Here is a 24705-nt window from a genome sequence, read left to right as displayed (position 1 = left end):
TCTTCACTTGGAACTTGCTTGTTCTTTATGGAATGTAGTATGATTGTTACCATCAAGTTATCTTGGAAGTAACAGTGTTGAAGGGTAAGGTTTACCACTCTGCACGCGGTAGGTAAGCTATGGGTGGTAGAGCTCAACATCTACACCGAGTTGCTGTTATCAGCACAGGTCCAGGGCCTTGTACCACCCGACTTCTTGAGCGAGTCAATGATGTTGACGATCGACCCGTACGTTCCAGACACAGTCATGAAACTACCCAGAGCAATGATGAAGACGCACCACGCAACCATGCCCTTCCACTTCCAGTCTCGATTTTGTCGGCCCCAGTTGTCGTACAACCACATGCAACCGGTTGGCTGATAAGCGAGGCAGAATCCCAAGAGAGCTCCGATCAGAGAGACGAGGTCTCCAAACACGGGGATGCCACTGGCGATCACATAAGCGATAAGAGTCGAACCTCCAGTGCAGCCAAGCCAAGTGCACCAGTGAACGAGGGAGTTGGCGGTCAGATGCTCTGATCCTCTCAGGATACGGACAAGGAAGTACTTGGCAGGCAGCTAGACAATGTCAGTTGGATTGAGGAGCAAATGGGGGACATGGCTTACATGAAGACAAATCGTAGTTGTCACAAGAAGACCAGGCAAGGCCAGGCCATAGGCGATCTTCTTGATCAGCGGCCCCGCGGATCCGAGCGCTGGAGAGGCAACAGCAGAGCCACAGAAGTAGTATACAACGACGGCAACGATCAGGTAGACGATGGTGGAGATAACCTGGGCGGTGATAACGGATCGAGAGAAGTCGCGAGGGTCTCGCATCTCACACACGATGGCAAAGTAGGCAGATGTGGCCGAGCATGCGAAGATGAGTGTCGACACGGCTGCAACTCCCTGGGAGAAGGTGGGATGCCCGATGAGCTGCCAGTCCGATTCCCAGGGGCCCGTTTGAGGCGCCTCAGCGGGACGATCCTGGATACCGACGCTGATTGTAACGACGAAAACTAAAATTTGGTTAGACAACCATCGCGAGGTTCCTCAATGCAGACACTAAGCTTACCGGAGCAAAGAATGAAGGCCAAGCCAACCCAGGCAAGCCAGCTGATTCGACCGAGGGTTCGGATACTCGCGAGGAGGAAGCCGGAGATGGCAGCCACGGCAACAAACACAGCGGTGCAAGTTCCATGGACGGATATAGCGTTGAGTCCGATCGAAATACCGAGCATTCCTGATCCTGCCACAAAGATCCAGTCTAGGATGAGTCAGAACCCGATGCACACGTGGGAGAGTCACCTGTCAGAACCACTTACAAAGGCAGAATGCGATGGCAAAAAGCTCGCGTCCGACTCTTCCAAACATCAAATATCCAGCATCATCAATGCTATAGACGTCGCGGTGGTTAAGCTTAAAGACACCGACGATGTAGCTAGTCCAAATAGCGATACCCGCCACGGCGCAGAGGAGGATTGCTCCAGGGATCATTCCTAGCGTGTGAAAGGCGTGGGGAAGCGAGAGCACGCCGAGACCGATTTGGGTCTTGAGCATCAGAGCGACGGTTCCGATCCATCCCAGCTGCCCAACATCAGTCACAATGCGCAAGTGAGATTTGATCGATGTGACCTACCGCACGATAATTGGGTCCATGATCTGTGACTGCGCCGAAAACAGCATCAACCTCTTGTTCCTTGCTGATCTCTCCAACTTGCGAGACAGTGGCATCCAGAGGCGTCGGAGCCTCGAGATCGTACTGGCTTTTTTCCGTCTTGGATGAATCCATCGTTAAGATAGACCCGCAAGGTCTTGTTGATAATCTTTGGGTTCTGGGAGATGAGAGAAGAAGGGCTTAGAGGAGACGAGGTGGCACTGCAAGACGAACGTCAGGTCCTTTATATACCTTTATCTGGCAGCGACCGGGGATGACGTCTGCCTACGGTCCTGATAGTGGCCAAGAAGGTGATACTCGGGCGCACCGCAGAGTCCATCAGGGGCGATAAAACGGTTTGGGCGTGGTTTGGCGTCAATGACAAGAAGGACGAATGGCGCATCACGATAAGCCTCGCCTGACTGGGTTTAGATCAAGCCCACGACAGGGTTCCCCAAGTTTTAGCCGCTTGAGCGGGTCTTCCCTCTGCTCGATAACTCAGCTGGACTCTTCAAGCCAATCCAGATCTTATCCGAGTTGGTTCGACACGTCGGAGTCTGGGCTTATTGATGCGGAGAGACTCGACGCGAGGCCTGGGGAAGGGTGCTCCGGCTGCCCCGATTCAATCGGGATGCAGATAATAGCAAGCAAGGCTTGAGTTTCCTAGCATCCCCAGTCCAGCCACCCTTGATGGACTAGGAGGCATAGCCCCGGCATCTTGGATCCATGCTAATCAGTTACGAGCCAAGTAGGAAATCGAGAGCGAATGCAAAACGGAAGGAGCAGCCGAATAGGTGGGGCTTCTACCTCCTTACCCAATCCTGTCTAGTCTCGATACTTAAACCCAACCCAACCCAACCCAACCCAACCCAACCTACCCCTGGGTGCCCCTCGGGTAGTTAAAGGTTATCTACCTATCGATGAAGTCCCAGACCGCGAAAGCTGGACGTGCTGATTGTGAACCGAGGCCAAACTTGTTACTTCTATCTGGCAATGCTAAGTCCTGTCTACAATAAGTAAGTATCGATCATTGGCTTCCCTATCTATTGACGGCATCGCCGAATTAGACGCTCAAAAGAGACGCACATGTTCTATATCATTGGGCTTATCGGCATGGGACATCTTGAACAATGCTAGCGGAGTACAAAACCACTCATTGCGCATCTCCAACATTTGAGGTCTGTCATCTCGAACGCCCCTGGTCTTTGATGCGAGTTGCCTTGCACAGATAAATGGTCCGAGATATCTGGTCTCGTATCTCTCCCCGCACGATGCTGCTCTTGGTTGGCCAATTCGCCGTCAACTTCCCGTTTACTTAGTCCCAGTTGGGGTAGGGAAAAATGGGTAGGTGAGAGCGTACAGACTGAAATAGGTTACGTGTTGGGGTGAGTAAGTGGCATTCGGGCACTTTATTCAACAACAGACTCAACTTAGCTTTCTGGGCGAGATTCACGACTTTCCATCTCTTGGCATTCACCTCCTAGTGCCTCGGGTTCCGCCCAACCACACTCCCACCAGAACAAGCAAGTGTCTTCACCGACTTGACTTGCCCTCTACATCCTTGCTGATGTGGGGTGAGCAAATAAGCGACCTGTCAAGCGAACCCTTGCCACATTCGTGCTCGTGCTCGGCCCACTCGTTCGAGAATTGTGAAGTCGCCTCCATATACCTAGGTGTAGCTTTTGGCTTAGGAGTGCGCCAATAGCCCCAGAATCATCTCGACATCGGTCTCAACGCTGTGGGGCATAACGCTCGAGCACGTGTCAAGCATGTCGTTGATAAGGATATCCAGGGTTACATTCGGAGCCAGTCAACATTGACAAATTACTGGGTAGCGGCATTAAATCCGGTTGCACAATCAATGAGGGCATCTATCTTATGCTTATTCCCGTCTGACATGATAATTCGCTGTCAGTAGCCCTCTTGACTGGCAACTCCATGAGGTGAGTCAACACGTAATGCCCGCTCTTAAGAAGGATGTGTCGGGTGAGAAAGCCTTCGCCTTAAGAACAACAATTTCCGCAAGGGTCAGATCTCAACGCCCGTTATCGTCCAAGGCCGGATGCGATTGGCGATGCCATCATTACCTACCCAGACGGTGCTTCGGCATGGTTTTAGGAAGCAGCTTTAGTAGTAGTCATTCTGAGACACACGATGGCCATAAGTACGGCTCGCTTCGATACTGGGTTTGGGAGGGATCAATGGGGAACATTGTTCTTCTATGGACCACAGAAAACGGCCGCTCGGGGCGGCCGAGAAACGAAATATCAGAGCCTAAATGCCCGGTCTACCGTCTACCGTCGCAAGCCGATCCTCACGCTTGCTGGCTGCTTACCCGGGGTCATTCAAGTCCGCCGAGCACCTTCGCAGGCCAGCTCATCTGTGATGGAAGGGCCTGGAGTGTGGTAAGAGCCTCCAACATCATCGTTAGGGCGTGTGCGACTACGCCAAAGAAGATAGTTCCAAGAGATGGCAGGATTTCACTCGTCTCCAATGTGACTGTAGACGTGTACATTCAAACCAAAAGGTCAAGCAAGACGAATAAAATTCGATCTTTGGCGACACAACATGTGATTACTTGACTGAAGGCGATGTTTCCCTCATGAGATTGATGTCTCATCCGGTCAACCCCCACCGCATCTAGTTCAAGATGGTTAACTATGTATTCTTATTCCGCATTCTACCTAGGAGAAGTAGAAGACGAAGAAACACAGCCCAGTTATCTTCAGACAACTCAATCAAGCCATCCCATGTTGGTCGTACCGTATATAGCTAGTGGGATGGCATTAGAAGGATCAGCTATTTACGAAACTAGGAATGCTTAGGTGCAGTTGAGAAAAAAGAAAAGAGGGAAAAGAGACTTTTACGAGCCTAGACTAAATACACATAGCTGCCGCCAAGATCTTTGCACGCTTGCTTCAATTCCTCCTTGCTCGATCCCATTGTAATGAAATATGAGACCCCGCTAAGAAGCAGAAGCGACATCTCTTCTTCGCCAATAACGTTCTCAAGCACATCCATTGGAAGACTCCCCTGTTGAGAAAAGCCTAATGCACCGTCCATTGCACCATGGAAAAAACAGTCCCCAACTACGGTGTATGCTTTGGACCTGGCAAAATAAAGCCGGTCATCAAGATTTCCCGGAGGTTCCACGTTGCGGAGGACGAAGGGTAGCCTGCCACCAGGGAGGATATATATCTTGTCACCTTTCGCAATTGAGGCTGGGCCCAGGCCCATCTTCCCATCGTCAGTGACGAACAAGGCTCGATTGGTCACAGCCAAACCCATAACTTCAGTCAAAGCATCCAGAACTTCAGATGCAGGCGGAGCTGGTTCCTGGAGCGGCCAGTCTGGAGCGTCTTTCTCAATTCGCTGTTGGTACCAATAGTTTATTGTCCGTTCGTCGCCTCCGTCAAGTCTCTTGAATCCGGTTGGAGTCTTCATGACACCGGACAAGATGGTTTCTATAAAATTGGTTCTTCTTTGACCCATTCGCCGTGGAAACTCAATGAATCCGTACCAGGTTCTGATTGCATCTAAAAACATGGTCATGTCAGAAGATGAGTAAAGCGGTTGCCCAGTGAACTGGACTTTTCCAAGGAATTTGCCGCCCACTTTCAAGCAGCCTTCCCAATTGAAGGGCGCGTATTCCATGGTGCCATGGTCTATCAGTGTCTCGGTGTCTCGTTTGCCGTCCGGGTGGCAACATTTGATCAGTCTATCACAGACGCTTTCGAATTGCGGGTGTGTAGATTTATACCACTCCAGGGCACTTGAAAAGTAAAGCGGCATAAGAGATGTCGGATCACGCACACGCTCCAGATTCATGGCCAAGGAGGTCATCTCGCTCTCAATATGCCGTTCAATCCTGTCAGAGTCCTTGATGCTGCACCTTGCGTCTCCGCAAGCGTTATAGTAGTTTAAAAGTCTCGCTCGCATTCGGTCGTGTTCGTTAAATGTGGCACTCCAATCTGGAACCCACGATGGTAGATCTTGTCTCTCCTTGCGGCCAAGATCTCCTGCAAGGACAGAGAGGGACCGCGTGTGCAGAATGATGTCAATAGTAGCCAGCGTGTACGCTTCCCGGACCTCTCCGGAGTACTCTGGCCAGATGGCGGTATTATAGTCGCATAGGCTGAGTAACGCGTAGATCTTGTCTCGCTCATCGGAAGCTTTGCGATTGCTAAACTCCCTCAGAAGCGATAAGATGTTAGGCCTGTCACTTTCTCCCATGCTCGACGGAATTTGTCAATGTCTTGCACTCGCGAGAGGAGATTCAAGACTTTGGCATCATCCCTTGGAACTATGCTGTGCAGCCCGATGACAGCTCTATCGGAGCGACTCGATGCAGCATTAGCGATCATTCTCCACGGCGCAGAAACATTCCCGTATCGCAGGGTAATGGTTTTTGCAACCACTGCCTCTTGGACAACCCAGATGCGATCCCACCATCAGGCCGTGAGCATCTGCCGCAGACCCTCAAAGATGGCTATGAGATGGGTGTTCGGAACACCTCTCAAGGGCTCGGGTGGGTTGAACGGATTGCGAGATTGTGCCAGCATCCTTAGGAGGCAGAAAAGGTCCAAGGCAGTGACTGCCTACGGTTGACCTGGCTTAATCCAATTCAAGAGAACTTGATTGATTAGATCGTCGTCTGCAGAGGTGTTTGTGAAAACTATGCAGGGTCCCGGGTCCTTGTGCACCTTGAAGCCCTTCATCTGATAGCCTGGGCCACCCCCAAGGAAGACGATTACCTCGATGGCCTCGCTGTAGATATCTCCTATGCGAGAGACTTGTGTAGTCCGCTCAGAAACATCCGCTTGGTTTATGCACTGCTCCTGAGTCAAAATGCAATTTCCCTAGCGAAATTGGTCTGCTCACCACTGCGTCGACTCAGAGGACTAGGGGTTCGTCTGGTAGTCGAAGGTGTCTCAGGGCGCACTCAAGATTTAGCGTTATGGGAAGCAATGTGTCCTGCACCTGGATGTGTGGTGGGTTTGAGCGGCTCCTCAGACCCCATGCGTACGACAGGGCCTTGTATTCCCTTTTCCGATGTTGTTTCAGCAGCGTGTCTGTTTCAAGCTGGCAAAGTATGGGGTCTTTCCATCTTCCTGGCTGTAATATCATCAGTCGCATCTCGTTGCGAGCCAGCGGTTTTGAGTATATCGTTGACGGAGCCATGTCATTCGAGGCTTGCTTGCTAAGGGTGGTACTCAAAAGTGAGGTCAAGAGAGGCTGTATGGCATTGAACTCAGACACGTGTGATTGAGATGGAAGAAGTGGAAGAGAGGCTTGTGATAAGATTGCGCGTAAATATGAGGGCGAAGATGGGTAGGTACATGGTGTGTTGCCGTTCTTGCTTACATTTCCAGCAAATAATGGCAGGACATCTGTCGCCGTTCTGCCTTGGAGCCTGGCCTGGTCAGCCAGGCAATCCTGAGGAGCGTCATCTTTACTGGGGTCTTCATTGGCCTGATCCCAACCCGACATGCAACCATGACCAGTGAAAACAGTTCTTGCAAGCCACAGATTGTGGATGATACAGGGACCCGTTGAGGCAGAATGCAAGTTTTCTCGGATGTTTAGTCTCACAAGGATTATTGACAGATTTATCAGTTGGTGGCTTCTAGGTAACCTCAGACAAGCACACCTTAAGCTTTTAGAGTCTTAGCTAATAAAAACATGCCCAATGTATTATTTTTTATATATTTTACTTTCTAAGATATGTCTTATAATTAATAAAAATACGCTCTTTTAGTTAAAAAAAGTAAATATATTTCTTTTATAAATAACATATATGTATAGTGAGTTAGCCATGCAAGTAAGTTAGCCACCGCACTGTACCGCAAGAAATCACTTACCCTAGACTACCTAACTTCTTTAATAAAATAGCTATAAACTTAAAAATAGTATTTTTATAAATCTAACTTTCTATAGAGTCTAGAAATGATTTTTATATATGTTTAAAAAAAGCCCTTTATAAAGAAAAAGTAAAGTATATAATATAAATAGTATTTTTTCTAAACTACCTTATAAGGAATTCTCTTTATATTTTTTAGAGACTAATATAAGATTATAAGATTATATAATAAATATTATATTAAAACCTTATTTATTTTAAGCTATATTTAAAATTTTAAAGGCTTTTTTTATTTTTATATTTTAGGTAAAAATATAAGTAGCTAACTCGCTTAAGTGGCTAACTTATGATATATATATATTATAATTATAAGAAAATAAGTAGTATAAGCTTAAAAAGGTTATTAAAGCTAAAATTAATATAATTTAAAGATTAAAAATAAGTTATAATTATTTAAGTAATTAATATAAAAAGCTAAGTAAGCTATTATTATTAATATAAATTAATATTATTTTATTAATTAATTTAGAAAATATTCTCTTAAGTAATATAATAATTATAATATAAAATATTATTAATATAAATTAATATTATTTTATTAATAAAAATAATATTAAGAAAATATTAAAAAGCTAAAATTAATTTCTTAGATATTAAAAATAAATTATTATTATTTAAGTAATATAATAATTATAATAACTTAAAATAATTAAATAATATATATAATATTAATAAAATTAAGTTTATAATAAATATAATTAAAAATAAAATATATATAATAGGTATAAATAAATATAAAAAGCTAAAATTAATTTAACTTAGATATTAAAAATAAATTATTATTATTTAAGTAATTAATATAAATAGCTAAATAATTTTAATATTTAATATTAATATAAGTTAATATTACCTTATTAATTAATTTTAAAAAAATAACCTCTTAAGTAATTAAGTTATTATAATAATATAACCCCTTAATAATTAAATTAATAATAAGATTAATCTTAAGTAATTAAAATATTTTAATTAATATATAACTAAGTAGTTAATTAATTTATATTATCTTTTAATCCTTAATAATTATAAAAATTAATATTTTATTAAATTTAAAAAGTATTTTTAAAAAAGAATTATTAAGTTTTATATAGTATTTTATTTAAAGCTTTATATATATAAACTTTAACCCCTTAATATTTAATATTTTAATATATCTTTAATTACTTATAATTAAATAATAAAATATTTAATAAAATTCTTTATAACTTATACTTTAAAAATTAAATTCTTTTTAACCTTTTATATTATATTTTAAGTTATTATAATAAAGATTTATTAAAATTATCTTTAAAAAACCTAAGTTTTTTCTCTTAATATAAAATATATAATCTTAAAGCTTAATATATAGCTATAAACTTTAATATTAGCTATAAAAGTAATTAAACTCTTAATTACTAAGCTTTTAAAGACCTTAAAGATTATACTTAAGATTTAATCTTAATTAAATTACCTTAAGAGAGAATTTATAAGGTATAAAAATAACTCTCTAGAGTTAATTCTTAAAGCTATATAGTTTTCTTTTAAGGGAATAAAGATAATTATATATAAGCTTATCTTATTTAAGGCTAGGGTTAAAAATATTAAATAAATAAATGAGATATTAAGCTAATATTAAAAGGTAAAAAGGACTTAAGTATAAATTATAAAAGTAAGAATATTAAAAGAAAGTATAATAAATTAATTAATTATATTAATATATAAATAATAGTTAAACTATTAAGAAATAATAATTAAAAAAGGTTAATATAACTATAGGGTTTAATATTATAATATTTATAATAAGTCTAATTATAATATAAGGACTTATTAAGTAATTATTAAAATATCTAAGGAAAAATATAATAAATAATTATTAATTAAATTATATAATTTATAATATTTTATTATACTTTTAATTTAAAGGTTAAAAAATATATATTATATATTTTCTATATATTATAAGCTTATTATATATATAATTATTTTAATTATTTAATTAATAGTTTTTATAAAAAATAGGTATTATAATTTTACTATTAATATATTATTAGTTAATTAATTAGTTATAAATTAATTAATTAATTAATTAGTATTAGTTATAATTAAACCTCTTTTAATAATATTAATAAAAGTATAATTCTTTAATATTTTACTTTTTTAAAATAATTAAGAGTTATAAAGATAATTAAAAGGTAAATATTATAGAGAGAGCTATTATATAAAAGGGATTTAATATTTTTAGCTAATAATAATATTACTTAATTATTATAAAAAGCTAGTTTTAATATATTATTAAAGCTACTAATAATTATATAAATAAATCTTACTAATTTAAGCTTATTAAAGCCTTAGGCTTTAAGTATAAAGCCTTTAGTATTAAAACTATTAAAATATTAATTAAGATATTTTAACTCTTATTTTAAGTAAAATAAAGTCTAAGAATAATAAATACTTATTATAATAAGGTTATTTTATTATATAGAGCTTTAAGCTATAATATACCTAAGTAAGATTATATTTTACTTATTTTCTTATAAAATAGACTTAATTATATAATATTTCTAATTTATTTAATTAAATATTAGTTTTATTATATTTTTATTATATTATTTTAAATAACTTAATAATATATATAGCTATCTAAGGTTTAAGGCCTTAATTAATTATATTTATATATTTTTTACCTTTTAAAAATATATAATATTTCTTAACTTTATCTTATTTTTTTTAAATAATTTTATTTTTTCTATATTTATTAGCTTTATTACTTTTTTTATAATAATAATAATTATGACGGTTATATATATTCCTAAGGAATAAACCAGTCGTGCTAGGTTTATATTAGCAGGGGATTAGGCGCGTTATCTTAAATAGGGTATAGGTCACGTCTAGTAATATACTCAAAGGTATTAAGTATAACTAAATTATATTAATAGCTAAGGTAACTACTATATAAGAGAGTATAATAAGTATATCCTATATACTTTCTATGATATAATAGCTTATAATAGATCATATCCTACAGGGTCTAAGCCATTATAATCCATCTAGCTAGATTAGGGAGGATCATAGCCTACGAGGCATGATCTATTCTAATCCACACGTGATTAGTCGGCTAATATAGGTCCTTCTTATTACATAGCCTAAGGTCGTTTTAGGCCGTAATATAATATCTCCCCTCCGTTAGTCTTATCCTTAAGGCCATATCTGTGACCCTAATTATTTCGCGTGCATATACTAATCCTAAACCTATAAAAATCTTTTACTAATATATCTAGTCATCCTGCCCTTTCTAAGAAGTAGTTAGCTACTATTAGACTAAGTAATACTATTAACCGTTTTAGATTTAAAATTATGCCTTATTTGTCTTATTATTCCTATGGCCTGCGCTATATAGCCTTGCCCGAAAAATCAGATCGCTGCGGGGAGTGCGCTCATTATAGCCTTTCTTACGATGCATTGGCGAATATTTCTAATGCTTATTTATATATTCTCGCCTGCGGGGTTTTCTATTTTGCTAATAATTTTCCTAGTAAATCATATTCACCGAGAGTCCAATCGTCTAGATTCTAAAGAAAAGTATGCCAAAGAGGACTTCCTGCGTTTATAGCGGGAGGCCTAGGAGGCTCAAGCAAGGGTAAATAAGGTTTTAGCTCATTTAACTCGGCTCCGTCGCTAGAAGCATTAGTTGCGTACTAAAGGTATTGAGATAGCTATTCGTGGCCTTTGTTCCCTAGACGAATTAGAGGAGACAGAGAAGGCAAAGTCAGAGGCTATAATTACTACGCAGACTATAGGTGCTATAGATACTATTAACTAGAGTGCTATTAGCCTCGAATTCGTGCCTCCTTCCGATATCGCTAGTAGAAGTCCTTCAGAAGGCATTATGCACTAGTGAGGTATTCTAGGGGTTCCCATATGTTTTCTAAGTCTAGGTAGTCTTTCTATTTAATGAAGTATATTATTTTACTATTAATTTTATTTATATTAAGGATAACTTTTATAACATATTCTTCTAGTCTATTGACTTCTATATCAGGCTCGTTGCCTATCTTAACTTAAATAATATCTTATGCTAATTTAAGTAATAAAATATAAAAGATTAGATAGAGCTTAACCTTAGGGGGTAAGTCTAGTTTATAGTTATATTTTAAGATTTTCTACTTAATTTTATAGGGTCTAATATATTTATAGTTAAGTTTTTTATTTTAGCGTTTTATTTTAATATTTTTTATCGCGAGATAGATTATATCTCCCTCCGAGAAGATTAATCCCTCGATTCTTTTCTTATTAGCATAGCTTATTATCCTATTTCTAATAAACTTAAGTTTTATTCTTAGTTCTTCGTATAGGTTCTTTAGTTAGTCACTAGTAAGGATTACTTTAGGGTTAATAATAATATCTTATATTTATCGGTATATATCTAATATAAATCTAAAATTAGTATAAGCTAATATAATCTTCGTGCTTTTATTTATAGCTATATTATAGGCTAGCTATGCGGCTAATAGCTTTTTAACCTAGTTAGTTTATTCGTAGTTAATATAGCATTAAAGGTACTATTCTAGTATTTAATTTATATATTCTATTTATCTATCTATCTCCTTATAGTATATAATAAAGAGTTTATAATTAATTCCTAAGTATCCTATTAGGCTCTATTAGAATTTTAAGGCGAATAATAGTCCTCGATCTATAATAATTTCGAGTAGTATACCATATATCTTAGCGATATAAAAGTAGAAAAAGTAAGTAAATTCTTCTGCTATTATTAATTCTCTATAGGGTATAAAATAAGAAAATTTCATAAGTCTATCTATAATAATAAGAATACTATTATAGAAGTTTCTAGTAGCTAGTTCTTCCGATAGGGGTAGTTTAGTAATAAAATCTATAGTAATAGAGTCCTATAGTTGCTATGCGACTAAGAGCGGTTATAATTTCCCGTAAGGTTTATAGCGTTATACCTTAGTTTTCGCGCAGAGGTTATATTAATCGATGATTATTGCGATAATCTTCTTTATTCTAAGAAAAGTAAATATTATTTTAACTCATTCTAGGGTTTTATTAATTCCTTAGTATCTATGTAATAAGTAGCTATATATTTCGCGTATAAGTTTATAGCGTAATTCATCCGGGACTTATTATTTATCGGTTTTTTCGTCGTCTAAGAGTTATTTATTATACTATTAGATTTATTCTAGGAGTAGATTACCTTATTCCACTACGTAGGTTACTCTATTAATCTAGTATAGTATTCCTATAATTTTAGACTATTTATAGAGCCCTAGTTTCTTTTATTATTCCTAAATTTATTAATTAATCTACTCATAGTATTTCTTATAATAATATATCTTTCCTTATATCCTATCCTTAAGGTCATAATTATTATAGTACTATTATATAGCTTAGGTTATTTCTTCTAGGTTACTATACTATATGACCTAGTGATAATAATAGTTAAAGATAATTTAGAGTGCTTTATCGGGGATAGAGATCTTTCCTCTATAGGTCTAAACTCCGTCGCTTTATCGTCGGTATCCTTATGCATAGTCAGTAAAGTCTATAACTAGTCTTTTATATTTTCTAATAAGTATAAGGTGCTCTAATAAGGGTACTAGTTTTTATATTCGCCTAACGAACTTCTGCCCTAGGTATCCTTCTAGGGTAAAATATAATAGTTATTTTTTTACTTTAACCTTTCTTATATCTAGGTCGGGTTATTAGCTAATAGCATCAGCTCGGCCATTTTCTATTTCTTTAATATAGATAATAATATAGTTAAATTCTAAGAGGTATTTAATATATTATAATTATTATCTACTAAGTTCTTAGGTTTTTATAAAATAGGTAATATTCTTATAATCCATATAGACCTTAATCTAATAGGTGCTTCTAAGGAGGTAATATTAGAATTCTTTAAAGGTATTAATAATTATAAGGAATTCCTTATTATAGATAAGGTAGTTAAGTTCTACTCTATATAGCTTATAGGAGTAGAATATAATCGGGTATAAGAGTCCTTTATTATCTTATTAGCTAATCTAAGCTCTTAGCGCAAAGTCTAATATATCTATCTCGAGTTCTATTAGTTGGGATAGGTTAAATATCTTAAGTACTAGTTTGCTTAGGATAAGCTTCTTAATTATATAGAAGGCTTCTCGTGCCTTATTCCTAAATATAAATATCTTATCTTTCTTTATAAGTTTAGTTAATAGTATTGCGATTTTTCTAAATTATTTAAGGAATCTATAGTAGTAATTAGTGAAACCGAGGAAGGCTTATACTTCCTTGATATTAGTTAGTTCCTTCTAGTCCTTGACTACTAAGACCTTCTTGGGGTCTATATATATCTCGTTGTGAGAGATAATATATCCGAGAAATTCTACCTCTAATGCGTAAAACTTACTTTTCTCGGGTTCTACTAATAAGTTAGCGTCTTATAGTATTTATAGTACCTTATAGATATATTCTATATATTTTTCTTCTATTTCGGAGAAGATAAGGATATTATCTAGGTAATATATAATAAATATATCTAGATATTCTTATAGCATATTATTAATTATTTATTAGAATATAGTAGGTATATTAATGAGTCTAAAAGGCATAATAAGGTACTTAAATAGTCTATACTTAGTATGAAAAGCGGTTTTCTATTTATATCTTTCCTTAATCTAAATAAGGTTATAGGCTCCTTTGAGGTTAAGTGCTATGAAATACTTTATTCTAAAAAGTTAATCCTTTAGTTTGCTAATAAGAGGCAGTGGTATATAATCCTTAACTATAATAGCATTAAGTATTCTAAAATTAATGCAAAGATAGAGTTTTTTATTTTTCTTTAGGATAAATATAATAGGGTATTTAATAGATAACTTACTTTCCCTAATATATCCTTTCTATAGTATTTCTTCGATATATTCCTTTAATATTAATAATTATACCGCATTAAGTAGGTAGAGTTTATTAAAGCCGGGTTACTTCTTATCGATAAATTTAATTTCTAAATTATAGTATATATATAGTAGTAAACTTATTTTGAGTTCTTCCGCGAAGAGTTTTTTATAAATATAATATTTTAATAGTATATTCTTAAGTTATTTTTCTTTTAGTATTTTCTTAATTTACTTGAGGTCCTTTTCTAGTTAATAGAATTATTATATGACGCATATGATTATTTGCTAATTTTATTGTTTTTATTTATTATGATATTTATATTATATCCCTTTAAGTAGAGAGGTATCTTATATTTACCTCTACTTAATTTCTCTAGCGTCTTTGGTAGAAGTTTAAGATCTTATATTATCTTCTAAGTTATTATTCGTCGTAGAGAGTGCCTTATCTTTAAAGGAGAGCACTTAGCTAGTCCTCTAGTCGAAATATAGGTTAAATTAGTATAACTATAGGTACCTAAGTACTAGGTCATAGCCTTCTATAGGTATAATATCAAATAAGATTCCTTAGTTTTTTCCTTTAATGAAAACTTTAAGGTAATTAATCTCGCTATTAATAACTCTATTATTATAATTAAATTACTTCCCTTTGAGGTTAATTATTATATAGGGCTCTGCCTTATACCTCTATAATAGCTTAAGTCTATTTACCGTCCTCGGGTCGAATAGATTCTACTTAGCTCTATTATCTACTAAAGCGCATAGCTATTCTCCTTTGATTTATACCGGTATTTTAAAATATCTTTGCATTAATCTTCCTTTAGTGGTGCATAGGGCCTTTCGTGGCATTATAAGCCATTCCTCTGCCTATGGCCCTTTTATAGGTAGGTTTATTAGTTTTTTAATAATACGTAGCTAATATAGTTATGCTTATATTTGCTATTATTATATACTTCGTAGTCGTGCGTATCGTCTTAGCTATATAGCTAGTCTTAGTACTATTATTCTTATTTTCGTCTTAGGTCTTTTTTATCTTTTAACTAGGCGATTAGTTCTTATTCTTCTAGTGCTTCCTTTTAGCTGATTTGCTTTTACTAATCTTTTACCTTATAAATAGTCTATTTGCGTTTCTAGATCGCTTAGTATAGGTCTTCGTAGTATTATACGCATATGACGCTAATAGCGTTATATTAGTGAAATACTTAATAGCCTTCCGTTTCGTACTATATATAGGGTTTATTATTTAGTTAAGCCGGTAAAGTAATGGGAAAGTAATCTTATTCTTACTTTTCTTCCCTATATTCTTTGCACTAGTAGTATTAGTAGGATATCTAAGAGATATTAGGGTATTCCTTATATATTAGGTATATCCTTATATCGTCTTATAGGTTAAATAGTGCTTCCTAGTGTTATAGGTTTTTAGCTAGTTCCCTATAGTAGGCTTAGATATAAATTTCTTATATATCCGCTATATCTATGTATTCTCGCGCGGTCTAGATATATCTTTCTTATAGGTTATTCTAGTACCTATTATTATTTTCGTTATATAGCTAGGGATAATTCTCTTCCTTCCATAGCTCTTTGTCGCTCTTCCTTACTTTCTATTATTAAGTGCATAATTCGCGTAACTCCTTCTATAGTTTCTTTATTCTATATTTGATCCTAGTTTAGTAGATATCTTCGCTATTTGCTTAGGTGAGCTAATCTATCTATCGGGGTTTTCTATTATCACGGGCTTATTCCTATTATTCATAGGTCTTATTATATTCCCGTGATGCTTTGATTTAGTATTATAGGCATAAGTTATAGTTATATTATATAGGGTTATCCTATTAATAATCTCTGCGGTATATAATAGATAGTAGTAAGGAATATTTATTATATCTTATAACCTATTTCTTATAGTAGAAGCCTTCTGTGGCGGCTTCCTCGTAGTCTACTTGCTTAGCTAGTATTAGGGGCGTCTGTCGTCCCTATCCTATTGGTATTGCTTCTTCCTTCTACTTAAGCTTCTAAGTGACCGCGATAGTAACCTTCCTGCCCTTCGTTATGTATGGCATAGGGTTCTCTTATTTTATTAGTTCTAGGAGTAGTTGCTACTATGTGTCTAGGGTTTCCTTTAGTTACTTCCTAGGGCGTCCTACCTAACTATAGGATACTCCTATATCTAGTTCTTATTTATACTTATCCTAACTCCTTCTAGGCATATTATATCCGCTTCGTAATATTATAATGAGCTTAATTAATTGAGTCGCGGTTTAGGGTTCCTTGTCTTCCTATTAGGCTTATCGGGCCGCATTAATATATTTCTTACCTTCCGGGAGGGATCGCTATTAGTTAAGTTAGTAGCATCCTTCCTTAATATCTCGCTATTTCTTATAATAGACTTTCTCGATATAGTTTATTTTATGGTAATAATAGTATTTAAGGCCGCGATAGTCTTATTTGCTTTTCTATGCGGCTCCGAGTATTATAGGGCCGGCTTCGATGCCATAAGAGGTATTATTACTCCTTTTCCTACCTTAGTTAATATTAAATCAGGGGTTATTAGTCTTATTATTACTAAACTTAGGGTTCTAGAGTTTCTTTTAGGAGAACTATTAGTCGTCGATCTTAATAGCTCGGCTAATATAATCGACTAGGTTATTAGGTTAGCTTTCTTTATAAAGTTTAGCCTATACTTCCTTTTTAAGTCCATCGAAGAAGAAGGATATTAGGGGTTCCTAATTCTAGTCGAGCTTCGAGGCGAGCTAGAGGTATTTTATCCCATATTCCGAGGCAGATCGAGTCTATCTAAGCGCCTTAATCTCCCTTTCGGCTTATGCCTTCTCGTCGATAGTTCCGAAGGCTTATTGGAGCGCTACTTCGAAGGCTTCGTAGTCTAAGTAGAGGTAATAGGTACGTAGTGAATATTAGCTAGCTAGAACCATAAGGTACTCCCTCATAACGGGTTCAAACCATATAGCAGCGTAGCCCTTGAGTCTTCCCGCGGCGTACTAGACCTTACTAGCGGCCAGAGTGAACTACATTGGGTAGTATATTATAAACGCCCTTAGTTAGGTAAGGAACATAGGTAACTTATAGGCCGTTCCGTCGAAAGGTTCCGGGGGGTTTAGCTTTAGGATTTCTCTTATATCTCTTCTATTCATAGCGGTGGCTACTATATTACTAACGTTCTAAATATTATCTAAGTATTCTGCGTTCTAGGTGCGCTGGGTTTTACCTATTCTTTCAATGAGTTCGCGCATAATATCTATCTCGGCGCTCATAGCAGTAATCTAAGCTCGAAGTTATTTATTTTCCTCATCGTCTGAGCTATCTCTATCTTTTATCTCTTCGTCGGTTAGAGTAGCTTAAGCAGGTATAGTAGGTAGGTAATTAACGGGTAGGACCTGCTAGTAGTTATTTGCGGGAGTTGCCTAAGTAGCTATTTGTGACGGTCAAGGTTCCCAACGTAGTAAACCGTAACCTGCTTGGGTTTATGTTGGCAGTTGCAACGGGGCGTGGCGTACTGAGTATAGGGTGGCGAATCACGTCTGATAATGTCAAGAAGTATTCTTGAGTAATCAAGTTGTATTGAAAGCTAGAGAACTAGATTGACAGGAAATGTGCGAATGAGGGACTCTATATACTACATCTCTTTGTACGGGAGCGACATTGAAAAGTCGCTCCTTCTTCGAGGGAGCGACATCAGAAAGTCGCTCCTGGGTGTTGGAGCGAAACGGGTGGTCGCTCCTTTTGTGATTGGTTGCTTTCCTGGGGGTCACGTGCAAGGGCAGTGGCGAGTTCTCGTGTGACGGGGGTTGTAACACGATGTCCCCTCTCCCATGGTCTTGTCCTCAAGGCCTGTTATTCGGTTTTGTTTCCCTTGTTGGTTGGTGCCTCGTCCTTTTATCTTCCCTCCTTTCCGTGATTATAACAGGATGACAGATAGTACCTCGAAACGTCGTAGCAGACAGCGCACCGCTGTTTCCGATCGCAAGGAAAGTGAAAACTCGGCGCTTTGCGCTTTTATTGATTTGAACGGGGTTTCTGCTGATATGCCTTGCACTCGTTGCTTCCGCGCGAAAATCCCTTGTCTGATGACGGAAGACGATTCCCATCGTTGCAAAGAATGCATTCGTCAACGGAAAGCATGTGACGGGGTCTTGGTGGCGAGTTCCTGTCAGCCTTCGCGCCGTTTTGCGTCTTCTGATGCTCAATTGTTTCTTAGTGACGCGGCTGCTGGAACAGCAGAAAAAGCTAGAGGCAGACGAGGAGGCGGCCGGGAATGCGTTGATCGGTCTTCAAGCTCAGTTGTCTGTGTTGCAGACGCAAGTATCTGAGGCGGTGAGCCGGTTGGCTCGGATTCGGCGTATGCGGAATAAGGTGAAGGAGCGTAGCTCCGAATTGTTCCGTCGCGGGATGCAGGAGGCGGAAGATTTAGATGAATTGGAGCGTCTTGAGACGGAGGAGCGTCAGGGTGCTGAGGCGGGTTCCCTGGATGCTGCTCAGCTTCCACCGGATGTGTTGGATACTATCGATTGGAATTCTTTGGGCTTTTCCGCTGGTTTCGACGCGGTGGTTGGTGAAAGTTCTTCAGCAAACGTTGGGCATTGATGAGGTGTTTGGCTGGCTCCCAGGTGTTTTCGGCGTCGGTGTACCCTTTCCACTTGATCAGGTATTCCAATCGATTTCCCTTTTCCTCGTTTTTTCGTGCATTGAGGATTTTTTCTGGCTCGTATTCTCGTTCGTCTTCAACTTCCATGTCGTCGTCGTAGCCTGTATCGACCTTGATTGTTCCTTCTGCTGATTCAAGTAATGAAATGTTAAAGACTGGATGGAGCTTGACCTTCGGTGGCAAGTCCAATTTGTAGGTGTTGTCTGAGAGCTTCTTGAGAATTTTGAATGGTCCGAGGTATTTGAAGTCGAGTTTTTTGCTTGGGCGCTTTGTTTCGATGTTTTTTGTGGATAGGTAGACCATGTCTCCCTCCGAAAAAGTCGGTCCTTCCGATCTTTTCTGGTCGTAGTAGCGCTTCATCCGTTCTCGCACGAACTCGAGTTCTGCCCTCAGTTCCGCGTGTAGTTCTCTCAATTTGTCCGCTTCGACGATTGCTTTGACGTTTTGGATTCCATTGTATGAGTCTTTATACGGGTCCGGTGTGTAACCAAATAATGCGTAAGCTGGTGTGGTCTTGGTGCTTTCTTGCAGCGAGGTGTTGTAAGCGAACTGAGCCATAGGCAGCAGTTTCGCCCAATTGTTCTGCTCGTAGTTGATGTAACATCGTAGGTATGTCTCCACAATCTGGTTGACTCGTTCCGTCTGTCCGTCTACCTGGGGTCGGTAGGCCGTTGACATTCGTGGGTGCAGTCCTAGTTGAGCCATGAGGCCTTTCCAGAACTTAGAATCCAATGTTGATCCTCTGTCAGAGATGATTTCGTCAGGCATTCCGTGTATGCTAACGATATTTCGCATGAATATGTAGGCAAGTTGTTCGGAATCCGTCTGTTCGTTGAATGGTAGAAAATAGGAAAACTTCGTTAATCGGTCAACGATTACGAGTATGCTGTCGTAGTGTACTCCTGTAGCGGGGTCTTCTGATATCGGTAATTTGGTAATGAAATCCATAGTGATCGACTGCCAAGGTCGCTCTGCGACTTCCAATGGCTTGAGCTTGCCGTAAGGTTTGTGTCGTCGTGCTTTGGTGCGTGCACACAAGTCACATCGTTGTAGTACCGTTCTTACCACGTTTTTCATTTTCGGGAATTCATAGGTTCGTTGGAGTCGTTCCATCATCTTGGCTACTCCGGGATGTCCGTGCAATCTGTGTTCATGGATGTGTTTGACCAGAGCTTCTTGAAGGTGCGTTGGTACTTGCATTTTCCCCGTTTTGTCTTCTTCTGGGATGTCCTGGTTGTGTTCGTAGATCCCATGGAATAGTTCTCCTTCCGTGATCTTGTCGATGAAGGCGATTCTTCGAGTTTCCATGAGTTTTGCCTGCTGGATGTAGGTTACTTGTCGTTGTTCATAGTGACCTTCTGGTGTCTGATGCAAGATTTGATCTTGCACAATAACTTGTTCTGTCTTGAAATCACTTCGTCGGCTGATAGCATCAGCTCGTCCGTTCTCTGATCCTTTCCTGTGGATGATGACATAGTCGAATTCAGAGAGGTATTCAGCGTATCTGAGTTGTCTTCCGCTGAGTTTTTGTGTCGTTGCAAAATGGGATATATTCTTGTGGTCTGTGTAGACCTTGACCTTGTACTGACTTCCTAGGAGGTAATGTCGAAATTCTTTGAAAGCATTGACAATTGCAAGAAATTCTTTGTCGTAGATAGGGTAGTTGAGCTCGGCTCCATGTAGTTTTCGTGAATAGAAGGCTATTGGATGTAGCTTGCCGTTCTCATCTCGTTGTCCAACTTGGGCCCCTAATGCATAGTCTGAAGCATCAGTTTCTAGTTCGACTTCTTTGGTGGGGTCGAATGTGGCTAGAACAGGTTCTTTCAGGATTGCGTCCTTGAGTGCTTGGAACGCTTCTTCTGCCTTTGGGGTCCAGATGAATCTTGTCTCCTTCTTTGTGAGTTCAGTCAATGGTATTGCGATTTTCCCAAAGTTGCGTATAAACCTTCGGTAGTAGTTTGCGAATCCTATGAAGGATTGCACTTCCTTGAGGTTCTTCGGCCGTGGCCAATCTCTGACGGCCGCTATCTTCTTGGGGTCCATTCGGATTTCGTTCGGGCTGATGATGTGTCCCAAGAATTCTACTTCGTGCGTGTGGAATGTGCTTTTCTCGGGTTCGACGAGTAGGTTTGCGTCTTGGAGTGCCTTGAGCACTTTATGGACGTGTTCCGTGTGTTCTTCTTCTGTTTCCGAAAAGATTAGGATGTCGTCCAGATAGCATACCACAAAGTCGTCGAGATGTTCCCTCAGCACGTGGTTGATCATTCGTTGAAATGCCGCTGGTGCGTTCGTCAAGCCAAAGGGCATGACTGCGTATTCGAACAGTCCGAATTTCGTTCGAAATGCTGTTTTCCATTCATCTCCTTCCTTGATACGGATAAGGTTGTAAGCTCCCTTGAGATCTAGAGCTGTAAACCATTTCTTGTTGTGTAGTCTGTCTCGTAGTTCCGTGACTAGAGGCAACGGCGTTCGATCCTTGAGGGTGATGTCGTTGAGTTGCCGATAGTCGATAACGAGTCTGAGTTTTCCATTCTTCTTGGGTACAAACATGACTGGGTATCCTGCCGAGGACTTGGAGATTCGGATGTATCCCTTTCTCAGCATGTCTTGGAGGTATTCCTTCAGCGTTCGTAGTTCCACTTCGTTGAGGTTGTAGATGGGGTAGAACTTTGGTTTTGTTCCAACCTTTAGCTCTATTTCGAGGTCCCATTCGCTGTGTTCTGGTAGTCCGGTTTCCAGTTCTTCTTCGAACAGCTTCCGATAGATTCGGTACTGCAAGGGTATGTGCTTGAGCCTTTCTTGTTTGTCGGTTGGTGTGTGTCCTTCTTCGAAAGCTTTCTTCTGAAGCTCGAGGACTTTATCCATTTGCTTGAGTTTGCGTTTGACGAAAGCAATGGTTCTTCTAGTGCGGTTTGCTTCCTTTCTCGCACTGATATGTCGTGTCCCTTTGGGTGGTGAGGAGGTTCTTTCCTCATGCCATTCTTCTCCGTCGTCGTCGGTAGAAGGTTGAGATCTCAATTCATCGTTTGACTCGTCGTCATCGTTGGAGAGTGCGTCGTCCCACTGTCGCACCTGGCCAGTTCTCCAATCGATCCATGGGTTGTACTTGTGCAGCCATTTGTAACCTAGGACCAAATCGTGGCTCATGGCAATCACATCAAACGTGATTCCTTGATTTCTTTCATCGATTTGGACTTTGAGGTGATCAATCTCTCGGTCTACTCGTCCTCCATTCGAGGTAAACGGTTGTCCTTCCAGGTTCTCGGCCCTATACGGTTTCTTCTTGTACTTCCATCTGAGTCCAAGTTCGTTGACCACTTCGGGGTCCATGTAGTTCTCTTCTGCACCGCTGTCTACCAAAGCGTTATACTCCCTTCCGCGTATTCGTACTGAGAGGTTGAATGACTTCTGTCGTCGTCCGGGTTTTTCTGCACTTCTGAGTGCCTTTGTAGGGAGTTCTCCCCTGATTCCGCCCCCCTGCGGCCCTCCTACAGGTGGCGTTCGTCGTTTGGGTTCCCGAGTGTTGCATTGTCTCTCGATAGTCGTCGTCGTTCCTGTCGAGACTTCCTGCTCTCTCCTTGAAGGGTTCGTTCCATCAAGAATCGGAATTCTTTACTTGTGACTCCTTCCGTGTCCGACAGATATTCTGAATCTTGTTCGGACTGTCCCTTGGAGTCGTTTTCGGGGTATCCTTGTTCGCATTCCTGGCTCCTCCACGGTAGTCGTTGCTCGTAGAGATCAGGGTCGTTTTCTTCGTCACTAGTTTCAAGATATTTTTCCACTGGAGTCTTTCGTGCCATGGCTACCGTACGCGTTCGTGAAGAACCGAGTTCCTTGGTAGGTTTCGGGAAGATAGCATTGACTACTTTTTCGTCCAAGTGGTCGATGCATTTGTCGTCATAGCAATGTATCCACCCGAGACTCTTGTGGTTAGGCTTGGTCGTTCTGATTGCTCGAGGTTCCTCTTCGTTGTCCTGGTTCTGGACTATGTTAACCTGTTTCTTACCTTGATTCCTTGGCTTCTTCGACCGTTCGCAGTTAGACGAATAATGCCCATACTCGTCGCAATTGTAGCATTTGATCTTGCTGATGTCTCTCGGTTTCCTCTCTCTACCTTTCTGAACGTTCCCCATGTTCATGGGTCCTGGTTCGGTGCCGTGAGAGGTGTCAGGCTGTCTCTTTTGTCCCTGGTTGGACTGGTTCTTAGCCTTGTCTTGAAGGTGGTTGTAGTTCCCCTTCTTCTCCTGGCGTCTTGCGAAGTTTCGATTGTCGATCTTGACTGCCGTTTCCATGTAGTTATCCAATGTCATCATAGCCTTGTCGATCTTGCAGAGTTCGTCCTTAACATCTTCCTTGAGACCCCGATAGAACCTATCCTTGAAGTATGTCTCATCCCAAGGTATCCTGGAGGCTATCTGAAGGAAGTTGGCGACATATTCAGATGCAGCCTTTGTTTGCTTCAGTCTCATCAGTCGATCAGTGGCCGCCTGTACTTCATCCACTTCCCCGAAGACTTTCTTCATCCTATCTTCGAAAGTGTCGTAGTCTCGAAAGATTTTCATGGTCACATCATTCGGGCTTCCTCGGACGTAATCACTCAGGAATGGTTCGAACCATCCTAGCGCGCTTCCGGTGAGGCAGCTTCCAGCGAATTTGACACGGTTTTCGTGCTTGAAGAATTGCGTGGGATAGTAGTGAAAATAGGTGCGTAGCTCCGTCAGGAATGTTTTGAGCTTCTTCTGGTCTCCGTCAAACTTGGTTGGTTTGTGAGGCTTGATGATTTCTCCGAGATCTTTCCCTCCATTGGCCTGGTTGGCAAGACTTTCGATGGTGTTGATTTGTTCGTTCCTGTGTCGGTTCCGTTCTTCATAGGTTCCGACGAGCTTGTCGACCTGTTCCTGCAGGCTCTTGTTATTGTTCCGGAGCCTTTCGGTTTCTTCCGCCTGCTGTGCCTTGCTAAGCTCGAAGTGGGCGAGGTTTCTTTCTTCGATCTCCTTCATTCTTTCAATGGCTCCGTGCTGACTTTCGACCACCGTCATGAGGCTCTTGACACGCTCATGTAAGACTCGGATTCTTTTGTCATCGTCTTCATCTGAATCGGACATTCGGACAATGTCTTCTTCATGATCCTTCGGTGGGGAGTCCTGAGGCTGCATTCCCTTGGAGGATTCTCCGGTAGTACCTTTGACAGGCATGTTGTCGAAACTTCGTTATTGCTCAGCGTGACGCGGCGTGCAACTGAACAAGAGCTTTCAACGTGTGACGGTCAAGGTTCCCAACGTAGTAAACCGTAACCTGCTTGGGTTTATGTTGGCAGTTGCAACGGGGCGTGGCGTACTGAGTATAGGGTGGCGAATCACGTCTGATAATGTCAAGAAGTATTCTTGAGTAATCAAGTTGTATTGAAAGCTAGAGAACTAGATTGACAGGAAATGTGCGAATGAGGGACTCTATATACTACATCTCTTTGTACGGGAGCGACATTGAAAAGTCGCTCCTTCTTCGAGGGAGCGACATCAGAAAGTCGCTCCTGGGTGTTGGAGCGAAACGGGTGGTCGCTCCTTTTGTGATTGGTTGCTTTCCTGGGGGTCACGTGCAAGGGCAGTGGCGAGTTCTCGTGT

The 24705-nt window shown here is 39.7% G+C and overlaps 3 protein-coding genes across 3 annotated transcripts; all 3 read right to left on the bottom strand.

The window, feature by feature from the left end:
* Positions 1–140: 140 nt before the first annotated feature.
* Positions 141–1770, bottom strand: MRS44_004027 (uncharacterized protein; the record flags this gene model as incomplete). Its single annotated transcript, XM_046268562.2, has 5 exons — positions 141–557; positions 606–997; positions 1054–1245; positions 1304–1565; positions 1618–1770. 5 exons carry the CDS (start codon positions 1768–1770, stop codon positions 141–143), a joined length of 1416 nt encoding a protein of 471 aa, XP_046124056.1.
* Positions 1771–4506: 2736 nt separating this feature from the next.
* On the bottom strand, positions 4507–5868 carry MRS44_004026 (uncharacterized protein; the record flags this gene model as incomplete). Its single annotated transcript, XM_046283094.2, has 1 exon — positions 4507–5868. One exon carries the CDS (start codon positions 5866–5868, stop codon positions 4507–4509), a length of 1362 nt encoding a protein of 453 aa, XP_046124055.2.
* Positions 5869–18940: 13072 nt separating this feature from the next.
* Positions 18941–24279, bottom strand: MRS44_004025 (uncharacterized protein; the record flags this gene model as incomplete). The annotated part of the gene is made up of 2 exons (XM_065622024.1): positions 18941–22520; positions 22577–24279. The coding sequence occupies 2 exons, from the start codon at positions 24277–24279 to the stop codon at positions 18941–18943; spliced, it is 5283 nt and encodes a 1760-aa protein (XP_065478096.1).
* Between the last annotated feature and the right edge of the window lie 426 nt (positions 24280–24705).

Source organism: Fusarium solani (assembly GCF_023522795.1).
Source record: "Fusarium solani strain SB1 chromosome Unknown bctg00000002, whole genome shotgun sequence".
In the NCBI taxonomy this organism is placed as follows: domain Eukaryota; kingdom Fungi; phylum Ascomycota; class Sordariomycetes; order Hypocreales; family Nectriaceae; genus Fusarium; species Fusarium solani.
This window is presented reverse-complemented; position numbering and strand designations above follow the sequence as displayed.